A 20,253-nucleotide genomic window follows, 5' to 3' on the forward strand; every position below is an offset into this window, starting at 1 on the left:
GGTACTAAACTGCCAAATGAGAAAGCAACAGAATGTGTAACACACATGAACCAGGAAAATCTGAATCACACAAGACTGGGTAACCAGCACTCTGTACTGATTAGCAGCCAAGCAGACAGCAGGACTACAGCAGCTTTCAAACAGAACAGATGCAAAATGTTATCTAACTAAGGTGTAACAGAGAACTAACTCCTCTCTCTCTGGCCCCATCACTTTACAGGTATGTATTTCAGTGACAAATAAAAACTCCAGGACCCCCAGTTCCAACCCAAACCCCCCCAAAGAGCCTGGAAATACAACAGTTCTGCCCAAGGACATCTACACTGCAGTAGAACACCGTGCCACAGCACAATGACCAAGCTGGCTCTGAGTGACTCTGCTGAACATCTGGAAAGCAGTCAGCCCATCCAGCATCTCTTCATGGCACTGGATGATGCCATTTCAGTGAACCAAACAGGCTGGGTCCAGCAGAACAAAAGGCAGTAGTAACACACTGACACCAGCCACCTTCCTTCAACTTACAACCTTGACATGACCAATTGCTTTCAGTGAGGTACCTGATACAAGGTGTTTGCAGTATGACTGTGCAATATTAACACAACCACATTTTTCAAAGAGCTTTTATTTGTCTGCTTCCTTTTTGGAATCTCTGTAACATACACAGCACACAGTTTTTATGTTGGTGCATTATCCAGACATGAGATCTGAGTCCCAGTACAAAGCTCAGTGATCCTCTTTGCTTTGAACCAACATGGTAACCTCCTACTCTCATGAAATCACGTACCAGAATCCCTCCAGACCGTAACACCTCTGGAAGCAGAGTATTAAAACCTCCTTCAGAAATACATAATGTCATAGTACAGAAAATATATTACCTTTACAAGAAAGAGTTTTATAAGAATTCCTTCAAAAAAGTAAACATTCGTGTGAGCTCCACTCCATCAATCTCCCCAGATCTCCTGTGGTCCAAGAGCACTCTGGCTGCCTGTGCCTTCTGCACACACAACCATTTTAGAACAGCACCATCATAACAACAACATTGTCAATCAACCCTTTAGCTGTCATAAATATACTTATGTGGTACTTAAAAATACAGGAATCTCACATTTCTCAAGTACAATTTGTCAGCTTGAATAATATAATATAAGCATAGAAAGGACCCTCTAGCACAGAAAATCCACAAAGCCCTTACTGTCCATTGTAAGCAAAGTCAGATCACACGTTTTCACAAAATATAGTATTCCTGACACAAACTAAATTCTAGCTTGGCAACAGCTGTGGTAAAAAACAGGAAAAAAGAAAAAGGAGTTTAAAAGTAGGATATGTAAAACCCATGTTAAGCAGACCATTCTAAAGCACATCTCTCCAGTGACCAGACCCCATGATCTCACAGAAACAAGGGTAGAACGTTTCACAGGAATTGTTCAGCACTGCAAACAGCACTCATCTGCTCCACCTCACTTTCATTACATCACAAGGTTTAATAATGCAAATAATTTATTATCCAGATTTTAAAACCCCAAGACATCAAACATTCACAGGTTAGTGGTGAAATTCTGTTCCCAGTCTTGGCACAAATATTAAAATGTACTACTGAGGCACTGCTGAAAAATCCAAGCAGGGACCGATTGTCTTACACAGAATCATAAACATTCAAGAAACAGCTGGTCTACTTTGTGTTCAAAATGTCAATGCTCCCATGAAAGGGAAGAGTCTTGGTGATTTAACGTGCTGTATTCTATAAATGTTAGTTCACATTAACATACAAAACTAGAACTGCCTCTTTCAGAGCCATACAGTCTTCCCATGCACTGTAACCTACAGTCAAACATAATTTCCAACTGTGCTGGGAATTTTCTATTATTCTATATCTGACTTTTCTATTAAAAAATAAACCCAGGCTGGATTTTTGTTTTCAAAAGCCTATCTTCCCCCACCACTTGAAAAGCGAGTATCAAAAAAGAACAAGCAGCAAAAATAGAAGAAAGGAAGGCGTCGTGCTACTTCTGAAGCTCTGACACCTGACAGCCACGCTCGGAGGAACATTTCAAAAACTCCAATATACAAATCTGACATACACCCCAAAAGCCTCAGAAAATGCCTGTATCTGGGTTTGCATTTATTCCAACCCCTGGGCTGCAGCTGCGACTCGTGCAAACGCATTTTGAAATGCACTTTTGTGCAATGTATCATCGATACGATCTGAAATAGAATGAGGGCAACACTTCCACCTCCAGTTACCTGCAAGCACACCCCTCCCGTTCCAAAGCCAGGCCTCAGTTCCTGGGATAAAACATGGCGTATTTGGACGTTCGGAAGCCCAGCAGGTCTCTCATCTCGTTGCGGAATTTGGACAGGTCTTGCCGCAGCTCGTTGAGGTTTTCCACCGTTGCCTGATCTGTACTTTGCATCTTCTGTCTCATGGAGGTCAAGTAACGGTGCACTAAGCAGCACATCACCTTTTGGTAATTCTCGTCTCTCTTCTGCTTCAGATTTCTCCACTCCTTTAAACGAACAGCACACATTTACTATGGAAAAGTGAATTTTGAGCCCTAAAGCCCATATACAACTATACAGGGAATAACTATGGACATAGGAACAAAGCTATTTTATAAATACATGCTGATGTGCACAAGTATACAATGCATCTAAACTGCCTGCAAAATTTAAATTAAATTATAATCTGCTGTACCAGCAAAACTGAAAATTTTTTATCTACCTGTCTTGGTAATTGTCCTACGAGCAATTAAGAGGTTCCATAGTCCTGAATGTCTCTCAGTGCAAATTCCATGAAGTGTTTTAGTTTGTTTATTTAATGCTATTTTTGTCAGCAAGAAGATGCAAAATTAGTATGCAAAATTACAGGGTACAAAAAATTGTTTATTTAAGCAAAAAAAAAAAAAAAATCCCTCCCCCCAACAACAAAAGGCTTCAGTGATCATTTTTGGGTATTTATTTTGACACTTGTGTAATGTGTTTCAAACCAATTACCTTCCCCAAAGAATACTCTAACCTCACCATTTTTGAGATTAGCACATACTTCCCTGAGGTTTCAATCAAAGCATTTTTTCCCCAGACTATTTCTGGGGGAACTGGGGGTTGAAATTCCCAAACCAGAAAGTTAATGGAACCTTCCTCAAGCAGAAATAGGTACCGCTTATTTACATTTCGGATGCCGTAGACATTATTCTGGTGGTGGTGTAATCTCAGCAGCATTCACCCAGTGACAGGCAGCTTCAGGCACCACTCTGCCAGTTCACAAAGCGAGCAGCACCTTCCCAGCTCCAGAGCCTGGAGCTTTCCCAGGCATTCCCTACCTTCAGGCTGTTCTGACGTTTCACTCTGCCACTTGACGTATGAGAGCAGATCCATTTACTGAGACTGTTGAAGAGGTAACAGATGGTCTTGGGAGAGGGGATGACGTTGAAAGGTGGGGGGAGCGTGCATTTGTCATCAAAGTAGCTGAGCCAGAGCTTGGCACGAGCAAACTTCCACTCCTTGTCTTCGTGATTCTGAAGCATCACAAATATTAACAGACAAAGATGTCAAAGCACCTCACATATCAAGAACAGCATCTTGAACAGCCACTGTATCAAGAAAGTCACCAATTTCCAGCAGGCCAAAGCCCTGCACATGCTCAACATGCAAAGTACCCATTTTATTTGGATCAAAATAAATAAATATATGAAGGACAGATGACCCTTGTGAGCTCACTGACAGAGCTCAGCCATGAAGGTCTGTAGATTAGTCTAAACATCATAGGAAGAAATTTGTACAAAACCCAAACACACACAGAGCAGTTATTGAAAATTAATCAGAAAGCACTTACTGCTATCAGCTGAAAACTTTTATGAAGCATTGCCACGAGGAGCTTAGTTAATACTATCACCACCACCACGTTGTAGGTACCAACAATAACAGCCCCCACGAAGGACTGCAGTTCCTCCCCGTAGCTGAAACGTGTGACGAAGATGGCCACGTGTGCCAGGGAGAAGATGTACCAGAACAGAGCAAAGCACGTGCCAATGAACCTGCACAAACCAGAGAACAAATCTGCTTAGGGACAGCAAACACCCAAAGTGTTTCATGGAAAATTCAACTTCATTGAAAAAGTCCAGTTGTGTTTAATTACTAAAGATTAAGGGCTAAAACAATCAGCTGTTTTATAGATATCACTCACGAATGAAACGTGTCATTGCTCTGCTGCTCACAGAAAATCCCAGCACAGTCCTTTTCTTCATTTACAGTAAATCCTTTATCGTACAGTTGTGTCAATCCAATTGTGAATGAGAACAAGACAAGAAGAAACATGCCCAGGAATTTTCCAAAATCTTGCAACATCTGCCCCATTGAAATCTGTGGAATAGATTTATTTCCTAGTTTAGTAAAACATGTCATTATTATTTGTATTCTCTCCTTCAGCCTCTAATCGGCAAAAAAAATTACCTATTTACGTTTTAAATATTTAAGTTGAATTTTTATATGCTAAACAGATCTGAAAATCAGGAGATATCCTTGTACTGTTTTTCAAACTGAAATTCTAGATATTAAAAAGAAAATGTAAGTAGTTTTAACTAAGTTAATATCCTACAAATAACCCTAAGCAATGGTGTTTAGACCTTAGTATTTATTTGCAGTACCAATAGCAGTAAGGAACTCAACAGACAAAAGCAGTAAATGAAATGCACGTGAACATAAATGCCACCATAGAAAGCTAAGAAAATACTTAAAAGGACACTGAATTAAACATAACATTTGGAATCATAATTCATCACTAATAAAAAAGTTTTGAAAAGTAGTATACCAAAGCCCATTTCTTCATATATTCATGCTTGCCCTATGTATTTACAATTTCTAAGCATCTGAAATCTAATTATCTAATCTAGGGCAATATCATTCTACCTTCTGTTAATAATAAAAAACCACCCCACAAAGCTGACTTACAAATCTGTATTATTAGAGGTTTTACTAACCAGTGAGTCAAGTAACTGAACGCTTAGAAATAAGTCAGATAGCCCAGAGCCCATGCTGGCTGCCTCCCCCCGCCCCCACTGCTGGCTCTCCATGCCACAGTGGATCACCACCATTTGAACTTTGTGACCTACTTTCACAAAATACTGTAGGAGTTGTTGCACCAGCCCCGCTGGCCAACAGCAATAACATAAGCTCCTGTGTGCCTCTGAATGGGGCACTGTTGACTGTTTGTGTTTACCTGGAGAATTTCATAACAGAGCCTCCTAATAAAAACTTGTGCGAGTTCTCTACATAAATAAATATGCACATAAAACAGAGAATCTCTTTAAAATGTGGAGAGACTTCAGTGTTCAATCAATTTGTACAACAAGCCCAATGCTTAATGCGACACCAAGACTTTAGTATTTTTTCAAAGGACGCAAGTACCTTTCCACCTGAAATGTATAACAGAAAATGATGTCATTAAAATGGGGGGGGTTTTACTCTCATCATTACTCACAGGAAGGCTCCAACAAATTCCAAGTAAGAAGAAACCTGTTCTCCCTTCTTATAACTGCCAATAAATAGATGACTATTTCACTGCTCTTGAGAGATTTGTATTTTTCAAACAAAGGCAATTTGCACAACTCAACGTGCAGCTTCCATGAGATCACAGACATGAACAGAAAGGCTTTTGATTGCTCTTCCTTGCTGCACATCTCATTCACTCACCTCTTGTATACAATTTTACAAGAAGAAAATGATCCTTTCACTTTTCAAACTGTGGACATTTATGCAGTATGTTAAGCTTACAACAGATGAAAACAAAAAGACGGTACAGGTACAGTTATCGTGGGAAAATACCTTAAGAAAGTGAACTGCACAAGGTCTCCCACTCTTTTTCTTACCTTTTCCCATCTCAATCATGTTCTACATGAGAGGTAAAAAAAACCCCTCAAACTTCAATGCAGTGTCACTTCTTTCTACTTTCTTCCTTATTTTCCTATTGTCAGTAAGACCCTTGATGGTAAGTTAGGTTTAATATTTTCTGAGGCAGAAACGACACTCACCTGGAGCGGCCCCAGGATAGAGCTGGTCGTGTACATGAAGAAGAGACGCAGGTAACTCAGAACATTTGCAAAAGCAAAGAGCCCTTCTGCCACCAGGGTCGGATGGAATGCATCCCAGTCCTTCCTTTCAGCATAGTCATGGAACTGAAGCATTGAAGGGACAAACTGAGATCAGTGACATTATAAATACAGAAATGCAGCCATGCACCACTACCTGCTTCTGCCTCCAAAACAGGCCATAGCATGAAAGAAATGAACAGATACCATTCACAGATGTCTCACCTCTAACATGGACCTAAGATGTAAGACAAACACTTTTATTTGCATTCCTAAATGATTCATAAACCACTAAAATATATTTTGTCATAGAAAAGTGGCAAAACCCCCATGATGTGCCTGTTACACAGGACAGGAGTCCTGCATCTCCCCAAAGGTTACAACTTCAATCAGCAGCAAAGGGCTCTTATCTCAGCAAAGGAACTGCTACTCCAGACATGCTGCTTGCAAAGCAAATGGCTGGGAAGGCAGCCCAATGTGGCATTCTCCCTCCAGCTCTTTTCCAAGAAATGGAGCCTTCCCTTCCAAGTGATTACCAGCCTCTGAATCGGTTCAAGGATAGGGAAATGAGCCAAACACCAAGTTGGGAAGAACTAAACCAGTTTATTTCCCTCCCAACTGCCAGACAGCTGCCAACTTACAGTCTGCAAGACAAAATAATGGTGCTACTGCTCTGGCTTGAATTTTGCTGAAATATTCCCATTTAACTGGTCTGGCAGCTTGCCATATGCTGTGTGGCAAGCAACACATGCAACAAAATGGCAATGACTGTCTGCAAAACTCACATCTTCAACCAAATTCAGATGGCTTTTCAGAGGGAAAAGACAGGGCTCCTCTATGGTCTCAGGGCTTTTATCCTTACTGCCAGAGAAAACTCCAACCAAAACAGCCCCACCAAGCCAAAAACCAATTAAAAATCCCCCCTCAACCACTTAGGACATTTGAGTATGTGTCATCAAAAGCTAAATAAAACTTTCTGTAACAAAACAGCACTAGGCAATCCAACACAGAGAACACTATGAGCTCTCTGTGTGGTACTGGGGAGCCAGGCGAGCTCCAATGCCACATCAGGGGGGATGCACTTCCCTACACACAAATCAAGGCCCTGGAAGAGCAGCCAGTTCTCACAAGCACTGCAGTCACGTGTGCTCACACAGAGGGATCCACGAGGGCCAGGGCTCACCTTGTTATGGGCAACCACTTTGAGGGCAAACGTTGCCAAATACAGGGAGTTCATGACAAAACTAAGCTGATTGCGGGATTCCTCTAAAAAATCTTCTAAACCCTCATACCACAGTCTCTTCACGTCCGACCACACCATTCCTGCGGGAGAAACAGAAGAACCAGGGAAGTGGTGCCACTGTACTGACCAGATACTCTTTTACAGACCATCACCAGGTATTTACAGTGAATTTGTTATAGAATCAGTAAAAGCAGATGGAACAGATGCTACAGTTGATGTTATTTACATACACAAGAACTGCAGTTCCGTTGCTTTATTTTCCTGTGGAAGACACTTGTATGATTTAGGCTCAATAAATTTATTCCTGATTTTGAAAGTTAACCCAGAAGAACACAAAACTTGCTGCTAACTTTATGTGTTAGAAATCCTGCTGTGGCCATTCTGACATCGATTTTCAGAATGGGATTTTAATGGGACTATGGAATATGATGACTCCTTGTTACTTGGTTCTTTTTATTCCAGTTGATTTTGTAACACATTTTCTAAATACATTACTATTCAACTTACTGAATATTTGTAAGGAATAAGTATAATATGCCATTACAAAATAAGCATTTAAGCTATAAATGCAATTACTATTTAAAAAATCTGTTAAGATTCAGTAATGTGAAAAATAACCCAATTTTAATGATCATGATACTTAGAGGTCTTTTTCAATCTTACTGGAAATCCATATTAGAATGTTACATGAAGAAAATAACATGTTTATAGCCAAGACCACCTAATGACACACTTCATCTACAGTAGATTTGATGGAGCAAAATAATGTACAAAATCAGATATTTAATCTCAAAGCAAAAGAGGAATCTGTTTTGCATTCAAATTTTGAAGTTTTCAAGTTTTAAGACCTGGTTGTGTTCTTTTTGGGTTTTTTTTTTGGGGGGGGGGGTACTGAATATTTCCAGAATCTGCATTAACTACTCAACATTTTTCATATAGTTCAACAGTGAAAGGAATCACCACTACACACAAAAAAAACCCCACTCTAAAATATCATATAAATCACCCAGAACTACTTAGACAAAAATTTTGTTGTGGTTTTTTTTACCACGTCATTGCTTTTTTATGAGTCTGATCAACCAAATGATACACATTTAATCATAACATTAAGGTAAGTTTTAATGTAAAACCAAACACATGCCATCCAACCAAAAACACAGTAAAAGGTTTTATGAATTTTCGACCCCAAGTTCCTGAGAACTCAACCAAAACGATACCTGTGCTCCCTCTGCTGCATCAACCAGAACTGACACGCAGCCTCTCCGGTCGTTGTGATGACCAGTGGCAGTGACATTCAGAAATGGAAAACCATACCTTGAGAAAATACTACTTGTTTTTGTGTTCTACAACAAGCATGAGGTAAATGCACACCTTCAATTTATTAGACTAAGATGGGGAATGCCTGCAGACAGAAATGTATGCAACATGAATAACGTGCTGACTTCCTAAGAGGGTTACACAAGTCATTACTGTGCAATCAACATCAGCAATTGCCATCCAATGCACTCAAATCACACCTACCAATTAGCCAGATTATCAGAAGATAATCTATTCTCTCGAGGGCTGGTCCCATTGTATTCTTCTTATTCTCATTGTAGACAAGGGAGTACAAATTGAGTAGTAAGAGAAACGTGAAATATGAAGCTCCATGAATAATAAACTTCATAAAAGGAGTGTGAATCATTCGGCCAACTCGAGATTTAGGAGCTAACAAGTAACACAGGGACAGAAGTGGCCAGAAAATGCCAACCATCAGAACAGTCAGGATCTTCTTGCAGGTGTGCTTGCGGCGATAGCCGGCCATCTGCCCAAACCACACCGTGTTCAGGAACTGCTGGCAGTTTGACTGGGCAACAAACTGAGGGGGGAGAGAAAAACACAGGAAATCAGTCTCAGGTTTCTGAACACACATTACTAAGAATAAGATACTGTTATTGTTGAATGCTATCTACAATGTAAAGCACCACACAGAGAAAACTGGAGTTATAATTTGTCAAGGGACAAAGATGACAGCAATCTCCTGCATGAAATAAGTTGCATACTGATGGTATAAAAAGCACTGCTATTCTGGAACAGAGGCACTATTCAGAAATGCCAGCACAGGTCCAACCTAATTACTGAACAGCTCCCGCAAGGCCTGAGACAAAGCTGAACAGTTCACGACTATGAGAAGATGATAAATCATGTCTGGCACCTAAGGATCCATGCCTCCCTAGGCAAGGATTTAATGAGGATCTGAACAAACAATTCCCACTACCACAGCTGTTCATAACAAAGCAGTAGTCTATACCCCAGTACAGAAAAGGCTATACTGTTCTGCACAGAAACACTCAGTATCTCACAGCATCGCTTCCCTGGTTTACTTGCTGATACTCTGTGTATTACCATCCCTTCCATAACTCCTGCAAATTTATTTCCATTTCTGTGCCTGGAGACCCAACAAAAAATTAAATTAATCATTAGCAAAATACGATATGGAAAGTCTATTAAATTCCTGCAAAGACAAACCTCTTTTTGATTATACTTGATGGCAAGTTTTAAGCGGCTTAGGTTCATCCTCTCTTCCAACAATCCTCGCTTGTCTACGTGTTCGTCGCTGGATGTGTGATTGAGAATCACCTCCAGCTCCCGGGAATTCCGTGCTTGTGCAAGCAGATCTTTAGCAAAGGTTTTGCACTGCTGAGCGAGCTCCTCATAATCATTTCTGAAAGACACAGGAGCTGAACGACCATTACACTGTTCTTACATCATCCGTTAAATAATAAACTCCCCATTTTTGGTTAGGATTGTAGGTTATGTTGGGACAGATTAAAAGAAACTACTCCAAAAGTCCAAGCACTCCTAAGACAACTCTGAGCAGCTCTCACCATGTAACATGACCATTACACTTCAGTTTAGTTTGCAAGACCACTGGAGAAAAACTGACAAACAGACTTACAGTGTACAGATTGAACTGTCTACACTTAAAAGAATTCAAAGTAATTAAACTGTCAATACTAATGAGGCATAAATTATATATAAATTATATAACCTGTTATTAGGTATAGTTGTCAGTTTAAACACTCCAATTACAAAAAATTAAGAACAAAACCTTTTCTAATGCCCACACATTTCTGTACATGTAACTTCATAAATATTAAAACTGGTTTGTATTTTTCAATTCCTACCTGAATTCAACCTCAACAAGGCTCAATTCTTTCAAGTCTGCACTAAGTTCAAAAGCTCGTAGGATTGGATCCTCCTCTGTCAACATGATTAAAGCAGGACTGGCCAAGCACCGATAGATGTCAAGGCGAAACCTGGGACAAAAGGACAGGAAGCAAACTGAAGGTGTTTCAGTTCAGTCATTCCTTGTTTGAGTGCTTGGGGCACCCTGACACCTTTTCTCGTGCTGAAGATCATGACATGGGGTATAGGATGGATGCCGGAGTGTGGCCTGGAGTAGCAGGATACCATTTTTCATCTCAGCTCTCACGTATAAAGCTTATTCAACCCTCAAACATGTTGTCAAGTTAACCAGGCAAAATATTTATCAGACTGATAAATCCTTCTCCTCACCTGAACCTTTATTAAAAAGCTTTCTACTTTTAAAATACAGGGAAAAAAAAAAAGTATTTACATATATCAATCCTTGATATATAAACAGTTTTAGAAACAGGATACAGAATTATCCACCTCCTCATTCTGGTTCAAAAACCCCCAAGTATTCAGTAATTTCAGAAAAATTTTATTTGCATAATCCCTCTGCTCCCAAGCCAAAGGTAGGCAGAATGTTTGAGACACAACTGGTAGCAAGAAAAGGCATGTAGCTTAATATGCACAGTGACTAAGAGAATAAAACCAAAACAGAAAAAAAGCCACTGCCTCCCAGCAGCCTTTTCAAGCACAACCCACCCCCCAGAACTACCGCCTCTCACAATATGGGCTACAATGTGTTACAGGAATTCACTGATAAACTTCACCTTAAAAACACAAAGGAAACCTCCTGAATGCGACACAAGCAATACCTGAGGAAGACTGAGAGTTTCTTATTCCAGTCTGTGAGTGCTGAGCCTCACCTGGAATGTCGCAGACTATCCTTTTTGTTCTTGGCAGTGCACAGGGTGCATTCACAGCCTACAGCGTGTGGTTTGGGCAAGGATATGTCCTGCTTTAGCAGCATGGTGAGAATCTCGTAGTTGTTCCGATGAGCAGCTAAAATGACTGGTGCCACGTCCATGGTCGTTGAGTACTCCGGGTTCTGGATGCGTTCCATTAGTTTCTGGGATAAAACACAGCAAGTGTCTAAACTTATTACCTACAGTTCTACTACAGTGCTTACATGTAAGGGTTTTTTTGACTGTTTAACAGTGAATGTGTTCTTCAAAAGGCTTTCCAATGTTTCATAACATGAAAAGAAGGAAAAATTTGCCAAAACATTCAAACACTTCTTTCTAGGTCAAGACTGCTAACCACCTTGCAAACAGGCTACAAGAAAAGATTTATAACCACTGTTTTCATTCTCTTCCCAACTAGGCACCTATTAGCACTGGCAGGTATAAAGGTGCTGTATTCTTTAGGCCACAAAGCATAACAATGTATTCCATCTTTCAGACAAATCAGGCTACAAAAATGATCCTCAGTGTGCAGGTTCCATCACCTCAGAGATGCAGAACTTCAGAACGTTGTTTTAAATATCACAGCTACCCAGAGTGTGACAGCCCCCCGTCCCCAACCAAAAATCAAGGACTAACAACACTCAACCACAATGGTTGGTCTGGAGGATCTTTTGGGCCGGTGATTCAGGAGAATGTCCACAGCTCCCACCACTTCCGAGTCAATAGCCACCAAAAGTGCATCCGATGACTACGGAGAGAAAACAAACCACGTGAAAACAGTAGCAACTTCAACAGCATAAAGAGTCCAGTGCAAGGCAAACTGCATTTTTTTAATATGTTATTTTAAATCTATATTTCAAGCACTAAAACAATGTCCTGCATTATCACTGTGCCTGTGATCAGGACGCAAATGCAGGCTATCCTTCCAGGAGTTCACACAGCATCACTGGCAATTTGTTTCACTGCACAAACCACAAAAGAACAAACTGCATTCCTAGTAGCTTTTTCTTCTTGGCTGGTAACAACTTCTGCAACTTCTCCTAAGCTAAGCTAAGCAGCTTTCCATTTTCCCTACAGCTGACATTACTCTTTTTAATTCACATCCAAAAATTCAAATTTTTACTTTTAAAAAAATAAAGGAAAAAGACACAGTTTTTATTATTGCCGCTGATTCGGGGAGCTGAGAGTTTGTTGTTTTATTCATGCCCAATATCAAGCAATGTAGGAAGAGATGCTCCCAGTCTCCCAGCAGCAGCAGACATGCTGCATATCGTTGGCAGGGAACTGCCCCGCCATCAAGCACAGATCAATTTTAAAAAGAAAGCACTTGCAGAATTGCACGTTTATCTTAATTTAAAATCAGCTAATACAATGTGCATTTTTCTGTGTTAGCATTTAAAAAGTTACTATACTCCACATCCAAATATGATGCACTCCACATCCTAATATGATGCACTCTGACTATATATTGTTTATTTTGCTTAAAGATAACATGAGCATTTTATCTGCAACAGGAATAATATTTAAAATAAAATTCAGAGTTGTTCATATCATTGAAAATGTTGCTTATACCTTTACATATACTTATAAAAAAGTAAGTTTTTGTGAAAAAAACACTTGAGCAATTACTACATGGAAAAAGAATTGTAACTGCCTATAAAGGCAGATTGTATTCCCTTCCAAATTCCCACAGATTAACACAGAAAATTTCCAATAACATGTGTTGTATACCTGGCAGCCATAATCCAGAAGGAGCTGTAGTATGTCCAAGTTTTCATTTTCAATGGTTATGGTAACAGCATTTCGTCCAAGCACATCCACACAATTTATGTTCATTTCCCCTGAGCTGTTTTCCTCTAAGAGTTTCTTAACCATGTAATAGTCACCTGCACAAGTAATGCATAGACATCACTTCGTATCATCGAACATTTAAGTACCAGCTACCATAAAGGAGACAATATTCCATACCCGACAACAAGACACTGAGTGCAGACAAGCAAGAAGTCAAGGCAGATAAGCAGGCAGAAAACTAAATATTTATGTATTTTCAGGAAAGCAATAGACGTGTACTTTATCCACCCCCCTAGTTCCAAACACACAAAAAAGCATGGGCAGTTTTCAGAACTGTCTCTAGGGCAACCAATTATTTTGCAACATAGAAGACCGCAACCAAAACAAAACTTAGTGTAGAATATTTACAGAAATACACATAGAATCCTTCTATGTGCAGTAAAATACATACAGAGCCTGCAAGAGTACTGAACCAGCTGTTATACAGACAACTGGGGGTTTTTTTACAATTTTTGTCGCTCATCATTTTAGCTCCCTCAGCCCCTGCTTACACTTAAAGAGAGCAAGCTGAGGCTTCGTCCGATGTTCGGGTACCAGCAAGGCATCCCCCGAGAGCCCCAGAGCACAGTTCCTGAGCTCGCTGGCCGATGCCACCGCAGAAATACTGCCCCGGGTGCGAGCAAACCCGAACTCCGGGCCAGCACAGATGCCAAGCCCCCCCAGCCGAGCCTATGAATAAGCACGCAGGGCCCTGCAGCACAGCAGCAAAACCCGACCTCGGAATCCAACATTTCAGATGCGTTAAGATCCATTTGACTCAAGACTACATTTCTTAACTAAATATAGGCATAAAGAAGCATATTTTAGAAAGGAAAATCTCTACCCGTCCACAACCACGGGTACAAATCGCAAGATACCGCTCGCGCTTATTCCGGAGATGTCCAGATAAGCCCCGATTTTACAGCGGCTCCACACGCTCTACACAGGCTCTTCTAACAGCGAACGCAGCAAATAAATACCTCATGAATTCCCCCGGCACAAACCGGACTCCCTTCAGAAGGGGCCGGGGCGGCCGGCTCTGGGACAGCGGGAGGTGGCGGGGCCGGGCCCGCTCGGGGGTCCCGCCGCCCCGGCAAGAGGCGCGGCCACAGCGGGGCTGACCCCGGTCCCGGCGGGCGGGGGGGTTCGGGCCGAGGGGCGAGCTGCCCAGGCCTCGCGGGAGAAGGGGGTCCGGGCCGGTACCTTTGTCGCAGGCCAGCAGAAAAAGCTTCTCGTCCAGCGTGGTCTCCTCCTTCACCTGCCGCACATCCTTCAGCGCCAGCAGCTTGTTGGGCGAGGCCGAGGCGGACGGGTCCGCGCTCTGGTACAGGGCGGCCATGGCTCGGCCAGGCCCATGCGGGCGCTGTGGCGGCGCGGCCCCCACTGCCCACGGGCCCCGCGGGGAGCGGGGCAGCGGCCCCGGCGCGGTCACCCCGCGGGCGAGCGGGCACGGGCAGGGCGGGCTCGGGGCCGGGCCGGGCAGGGCCGGGCGGCCGCTCCCCGCCGCAGTGCGCAGGCTCCGCGCTGAGGGCAGCGCTGAGGGCGGGCGGAGCGGGGGATGCGGCCCCGGGAAGCTCCCCTGCCCTGCGGTCTCACCGTCCGCGATCGCCTGGCCTCCCTTCCCTCACGGCAGCGCTGAGGGGCCCATGACCCCCCGGCCCCCCTGCCCTCACGGCAGCGCTGAGGGGCCCGGGACCCCCCGGCCCCCCTGCCCTCACGGCAGCGCTGAGGGGCCCGGGACCCCCCGGCCCCCCTGCCCTCACGGCAGCGCTGAGGGACCCGCGACCCCCTTCCCTCACGGCAGCGCTGAGGGGCTCGCGCCCCGCGGGCCGCCTGAGGGGGAGGCACGAGGCGCACACCGCGCCGCGCCCGCCGCTTGATCGCTCTCAGGTGTGCGTTTTCCCCTCAGAGAATCACACGGTCAGTTAGGTTGGAAAAGACCTCTGAAGTCATCAAGAAAACCTATGGCCCCACACCACCATGCCAGCAAGACCGTGGCACCGGAGCGCCTCTTCCAGTCTTTAAACACCCCCAGGTACAGTGACCCCCTCACCTCCCTGGGCTGCCCGCTCACACTTTCTGTGAACTAATTCTCCATGAGCAGCCTAAACCTCCCCTGGTGCAGCTTGAGGCCGTATCCTCTTGTCCAGCTGCAGGTGCTGGGAGAAGAGGCCGACCCCCCTTGCCTCCTTTAAGGAGCTGTACAGAGCAGTAAGGTCACCCTGAGCCTCCTTCATCCCCACACGCTCCGCTCCCTCAGCCGCTCCTCCTCAGACCTCCCCTCCAGACCCTTCACCACCTTCACTGCCCTTCTCTGGGCCCACTCCAGCACTCCCTGTCCTTCCTGAACCTCTTTTATCCCAGCTGCTACACCCCAGCATCTTACGCTTGCCCGTGAAACCCCTTTCAATGAGATCAAATACAATAATGAGCCATGTCATTGTAGCAATTCTTTTTTTCCCCATGGGGAACAAAACACTTCAGCAATTGTTTATACAACAGGCAATACTGGCCCTTATAGAGTAAGGTACCACATTGCTGGGTAGGTAAATACAGTACTTCTTACAAAAAGGTCATTTATTCTTGGGGGATAGAGACTAAGTAAGTCTCCCTTTAGCCTATCCTGAATGAGGGCTCAGGCTGATTTGGATCCAAGAACAGGGCAAAGAATTCAAACTCTGTACAAAACTCTGGATCTGGTAATGGAAACAAAGTAACTATCAAATCTTGTCCAAACAATACAAACGAGTAAACAGTGAAAAATCCAAGCACTTAATTTTCTCCACTACCACTCATCTTCTTACATCACAGAAACTGAATGGATGCATCTCTGACTGTTGATATGTTGTGTGCAAGATACTGAAGATGTAAAGCTTGGCACAGCTGTTCACTCATCATGATTCTTGGGTTTTGCCACACCTTGAACTGGTTTCAGGAGCTGAGAGAAAGTAGCAGCTTCATACTTTAAAAAAACTGTCATTTTAATTTAGTTTTCTTATTGTTTGGCTTCTGGTAACAACTTTATTAACTGTCCAGCTCCAGCAAGTGAAAATTTACAGCTGCAGAGAAAGGAGTACAAATATATACTTTAAAACTGCTAAGAAAATAATTATAGACTTCATCTCCTCCAGACAATGCAGCAGTCTTTCTACACAAAACCTCTGCACCCATGATATACAATTTAGGAAAATCAAAGGAGTGATCTGTAAGGAAATGCAATACAGTAACGTGAAGCCCCAAACTGGACTAGCCAGCTCTTTATTGTTTTCTTGATACAATATTTTATGAAAAATTAAAAAAACCCAACCAACAGATGTTTAGTCCAACTGCAAAACTCAACACATATGCAGACCTAGTGATGACACGACATTTCTGCCTTCTAGTGCTGTTTTTTTTTCATATGACACAGACTGTAAGAGTTCCTGCAGAACAAAACTACATTTTTTTTAAAGGTTATTCCCACAAAAAAAAGTTTCATCAGCTTAATCAGTATTCATTAGTTTCCAGACATTATCAGAGGCCTTCACTTGCTCTCCCTGAAGCCAATGACAAGACTCTCATTGTCTCCAACAGGAGTGAAGCTCTCCAAGAATAAGGCAAGGATGATAACTTGGAACTTCTGTGCAGTTTGGAGTAATACAAGAGGATTGGAATGCACCTTGGAACGGGTAGGACTACGCGTAAGTAACACCCACAAAAATCAAACAGTGTTTCGCCATTGGTCCTGAAATAACACATGTAAAATGATGCAGATTCTTGCAGTGCTATGAAAACTAATACAAACGAAGCTTGATTAATGTGGTAGGCTTTTTTTCCAAGCAGTACAAATCTATGATGTTAATTTGGTAATGAACGGGTTCTGAAAACAGTATTAGCCATAAATAATCCAGGTGTTATGAAACAGAATAAAATTAACTAATATAAACACGTTATTAAAAGGTAATTGATGAGTATGTTTGTGCATACAGTTTTTCTCATCTCATACTAAGCTTCAGAACTCTGTAAACTGCGAGGCATCCGTCGTGTGTAACGTGGCAGGAAGTTATATCACACGTCTCCGTTATTTTATTCTGTTCAGTCCCCTTCCCATCAAACATGCAAACACCGTCATCACCATTTTTGGCTTCACTTCCACCAGGTCATCGGGAAGAGCATAAATACGAGCACCGATTTTTCGAGCGACCGAAATGGCGTACCTTGAGAACGGGACAAAGCAAACACTGTCACTGGGCTGGCATCTCTGACCTGTCACGGTTCACAGCAACAAAACCAGATTTTAATACATCTGTTCAGGCACTACTTGGGCTCTGCTAGAAAATGGAGGGTATTGTGAAGAGAGCATGTATCAGCAATTCCACTGGCAGATGTTTCCCTACTGGCTATCACAGCATTTATTTTTGCCCCAACCAGTATGGGTTATGGTGGGCTATTCAGAAACCAACTGCAGTGCAGTGGTGGGAGGTCACGTCACCTGTGATTTTGAGTTCATAGTTTAGATATGCGAGAAAAATAACTCGGTAACGTTAGGATTTAGAATGTATTCTATTTGAAACAAATCAATTAATATTAGTGTAATTTTTCTCTGTGAACAAATCAGCAAATCGTTAATTACACCATGATTTCATGCATTTCGGCACCTCAGGAAAATATAACGCATTCATTTAGAACTTACTTGGCATTATTCAATTTGTCTTGGTAAGAAAGGTCTTCCCTCTTGACCATTTCTGGACGAACTGCTTTTGGGGCAATGGCATCTATTAAATCTAGGACAGGTAAACTAGTGCTAATTGATTTGTCCTAAAAGAAAAAGACTCAAAGATTAATTGAAGGAATTTGCTTTGATTATTCCATCTTCACAATGCAAACAACCCTACAGCACATATTGCATACATACTGAAAAACAGAGGCCTGTTTTGTTACTTTATGGTGTGAAGGTTTTCCTTATCCTTTATGAGATCTAATGTTCTTTTCTGCAATTAGAATTATAAGGTTCACTGCGCTGATATTATTACACCAGTGGTTTAAATTTATTTGATGTCAATAGCACTTGGCTTTCACAGTCCACAGTAAAGGATCAGGCACTTGTGCATTCTCTACTATCTGTTTGCCATTGTAATGCCAAAATCCAAAGAGTGACAGACAATATATACATGAATATTGTAAAAGAATTAGTTGTAAAAAAAAAAAGGAATATTGAATAATGTCCCTTTACATCACTATCTCCTTATCTTTACTGGTCAAGCGTCAGTTAAATTATCTTAAAAACACCAGCTGAATGACCTTAAAAACGAGCTGTGTCCCACGAGAAACACAGGCATACCAAAAGCAAGATAGTGGGACAGGTTCCCTTCAGACTTTCACTTATTTAATACCAACATTATTACAATATATGCAGAAATAAGAGAAGCAGCAGTCTCTCTTAAGAAAAGACCTAAGTTACCTCCTAGAGGGAAAATAAGACAATTTTGTAGAGCAAAATATTTCATCTTCTGCCTAATAACGCTTGCCTAATATAAAGTTCCTAACACAGTGAGCTCTCAAATATTTAACTCATGTTCCTGTTGTGAATCACCCACATAACTGCTGCAGATTACACAGGGAACCTGGATGAGAATGTTCCATTTGCATGCAGGTGCAATTATCAATCTGCCATTTCTAGAGACTCACACAGCTTCCTCCACGTTTGACACTTTACCAGTGTGGAAGGAAAACTTCCTTGATCAGTTTGTTCCCGTTTTTTGCTGCACGGGCACAGCTCCCGGTTGGCACAGCCCCGCTGCACGTCGGCGGTGCCCAGCAGGGCACCAGGTGTCGCTGCTTACCTTGGGCTCCCTCTCCTGTCACACTGAGAACATCTTTTTAACCAGCTGTCAGGAAAAGTATTGAGCATTTCCAAAATCGTTCTTCATACCTGCACAAGCATGTGCCTATATCTAAAAATCTGAAACATATACGACATGCCATGCCCAAACATTGGGAACTTCAGGCAGAAGCCCCTTTCAAAGCTTCAGCTTCTTTTTCTTTTCTTTTTTTTTTTTTTTTTTTTTGTTGTTGGGTTTTTTGTTTTCTACCTTACTGTAGCTATTAAAATTTCCTTTTCTTATTAATAGATCAGTAAAATACTTCTGAGGGTTCACAAACTGTCAGAAACACTTCCTTAAAGAATTGTGCCAGCTGATGGGAGAGCCCCTGTTAAAGCCAAACTGTTAACACACCAGGTTAAAAATCCCAGCTGTGACTGTATATGAACAGAAGAGTAAATAAATTTGATTACCTTGAAACTTGAAATTGAGGCTTTCTTATCTGCTTTTGCAAGTGTCTGATTCACCCACTTAATAATAATTTCATCAGTTACTTTTTCCCCCTCTCCGAGGTCTGAGAGCACATTCAAAGTATACCTTCAATAAAGAGAACAAGAGCCCAGGTTAAAATGAGTGCTAGAACCCAACTCTGCCATATTTTAATTCCAGCTTCTAGTTTATAAGGTTTTAATTGCTGTTATAAATTGTTTTTCAATCACTACACAGTATGTAAAATTACAAAACACACATAAAAGTTTCTCTTTGAGAAGAGGGATATTTAGAGATTTGCTCTCTAAAATACCTGTTGGGTGAACTGACCACTGGCCTTAACTTGCCTTGATATGCAACACATATACACATGCACAGAACATATTTTTTATTTTATTTATTTATAATTTATTTATATTTATCTATCATAAATTATGCCCAACTTACCTTCTCATCAGCTGCCAGACCAAAGCCAAAGTCAGAGTTGGATTTCCCTCATTTAGATCGTGTCCAGCAATACCAACCAGGGAGAATTTGGCTTTTGCCTTCCCAAGTTCCACTGCATAATTGCAATTCTCAATCTAAAAAGAAATGTTGTGTGCAAACGATGAAAACACCTTATTATTTCTGCAATACAGATTTATAATCTACGTGTATTTTGAATAACCTTAGCTTACTGTTACCTATGGTGAGATTTGAAGCTAGAGAAAGAT

At 41.9% G+C, this 20,253-nt stretch overlaps 2 protein-coding genes across 5 annotated transcripts in view; both read right to left on the reverse strand.

Moving 5' to 3' along the window:
* Positions 1-603: 603 nt before the first annotated feature.
* TRPC1 (transient receptor potential cation channel subfamily C member 1) lies at positions 604-14,781 on the reverse strand. 2 transcript variants are annotated; one of them, XM_027906569.1, is made up of 13 exons: positions 14,454-14,781; positions 13,152-13,306; positions 12,067-12,168; positions 11,382-11,584; positions 10,491-10,622; positions 9,832-10,027; positions 8,845-9,181; positions 7,264-7,403; positions 6,024-6,167; positions 4,181-4,356; positions 3,830-4,031; positions 3,318-3,512; positions 604-2,504 (listed from the first exon to the last, which is right to left on the reverse strand). In XM_027906569.1, exons 1-13 carry the CDS (start codon positions 14,587-14,589, stop codon positions 2,277-2,279), a joined length of 2,346 nt encoding a protein of 781 aa, XP_027762370.1. In that variant the 5' UTR covers positions 14,590-14,781; the 3' UTR covers positions 604-2,276. The 2 variants fall into 2 exon arrangements, with proteins under 2 accessions (XP_027762370.1, XP_027762371.1); XM_027906570.1 differs by lacking the exons at positions 13,152-13,306; positions 14,454-14,781 and having other exon boundaries at positions 12,057-12,157.
* Positions 14,782-16,229: 1,448 nt separating this feature from the next.
* Positions 16,230-20,253, reverse strand: part of PLS1 (plastin 1) — a 35,602-nt gene continuing 31,578 nt past the window's right edge. For all 3 annotated transcript variants that reach the window (XM_027906571.1, XM_027906572.1, XM_027906573.1), the window contains exons 13-16: positions 19,988-20,121; positions 19,525-19,648; positions 17,923-18,047; positions 16,230-17,446 (exon numbers count right to left, since the gene is read on the reverse strand). In XM_027906571.1, coding sequence (XP_027762372.1) covers positions 17,311-17,446; positions 17,923-18,047; positions 19,525-19,648; positions 19,988-20,121 — 519 coding nt within the window. In that variant the 3' untranslated portion in view covers positions 16,230-17,310. The remainder of the gene's footprint in view (positions 17,447-17,922; positions 18,048-19,524; positions 19,649-19,987; positions 20,122-20,253) is intronic.

The sequence above is a fragment of the Empidonax traillii genome, unplaced genomic scaffold, assembly GCF_003031625.1.
Source record: "Empidonax traillii isolate 1590-97213 ecotype Southwest subspecies unplaced genomic scaffold, ASM303162v1 scaffold1322:size239206, whole genome shotgun sequence".
NCBI lineage: Eukaryota > Metazoa > Chordata > Aves > Passeriformes > Tyrannidae > Empidonax > Empidonax traillii.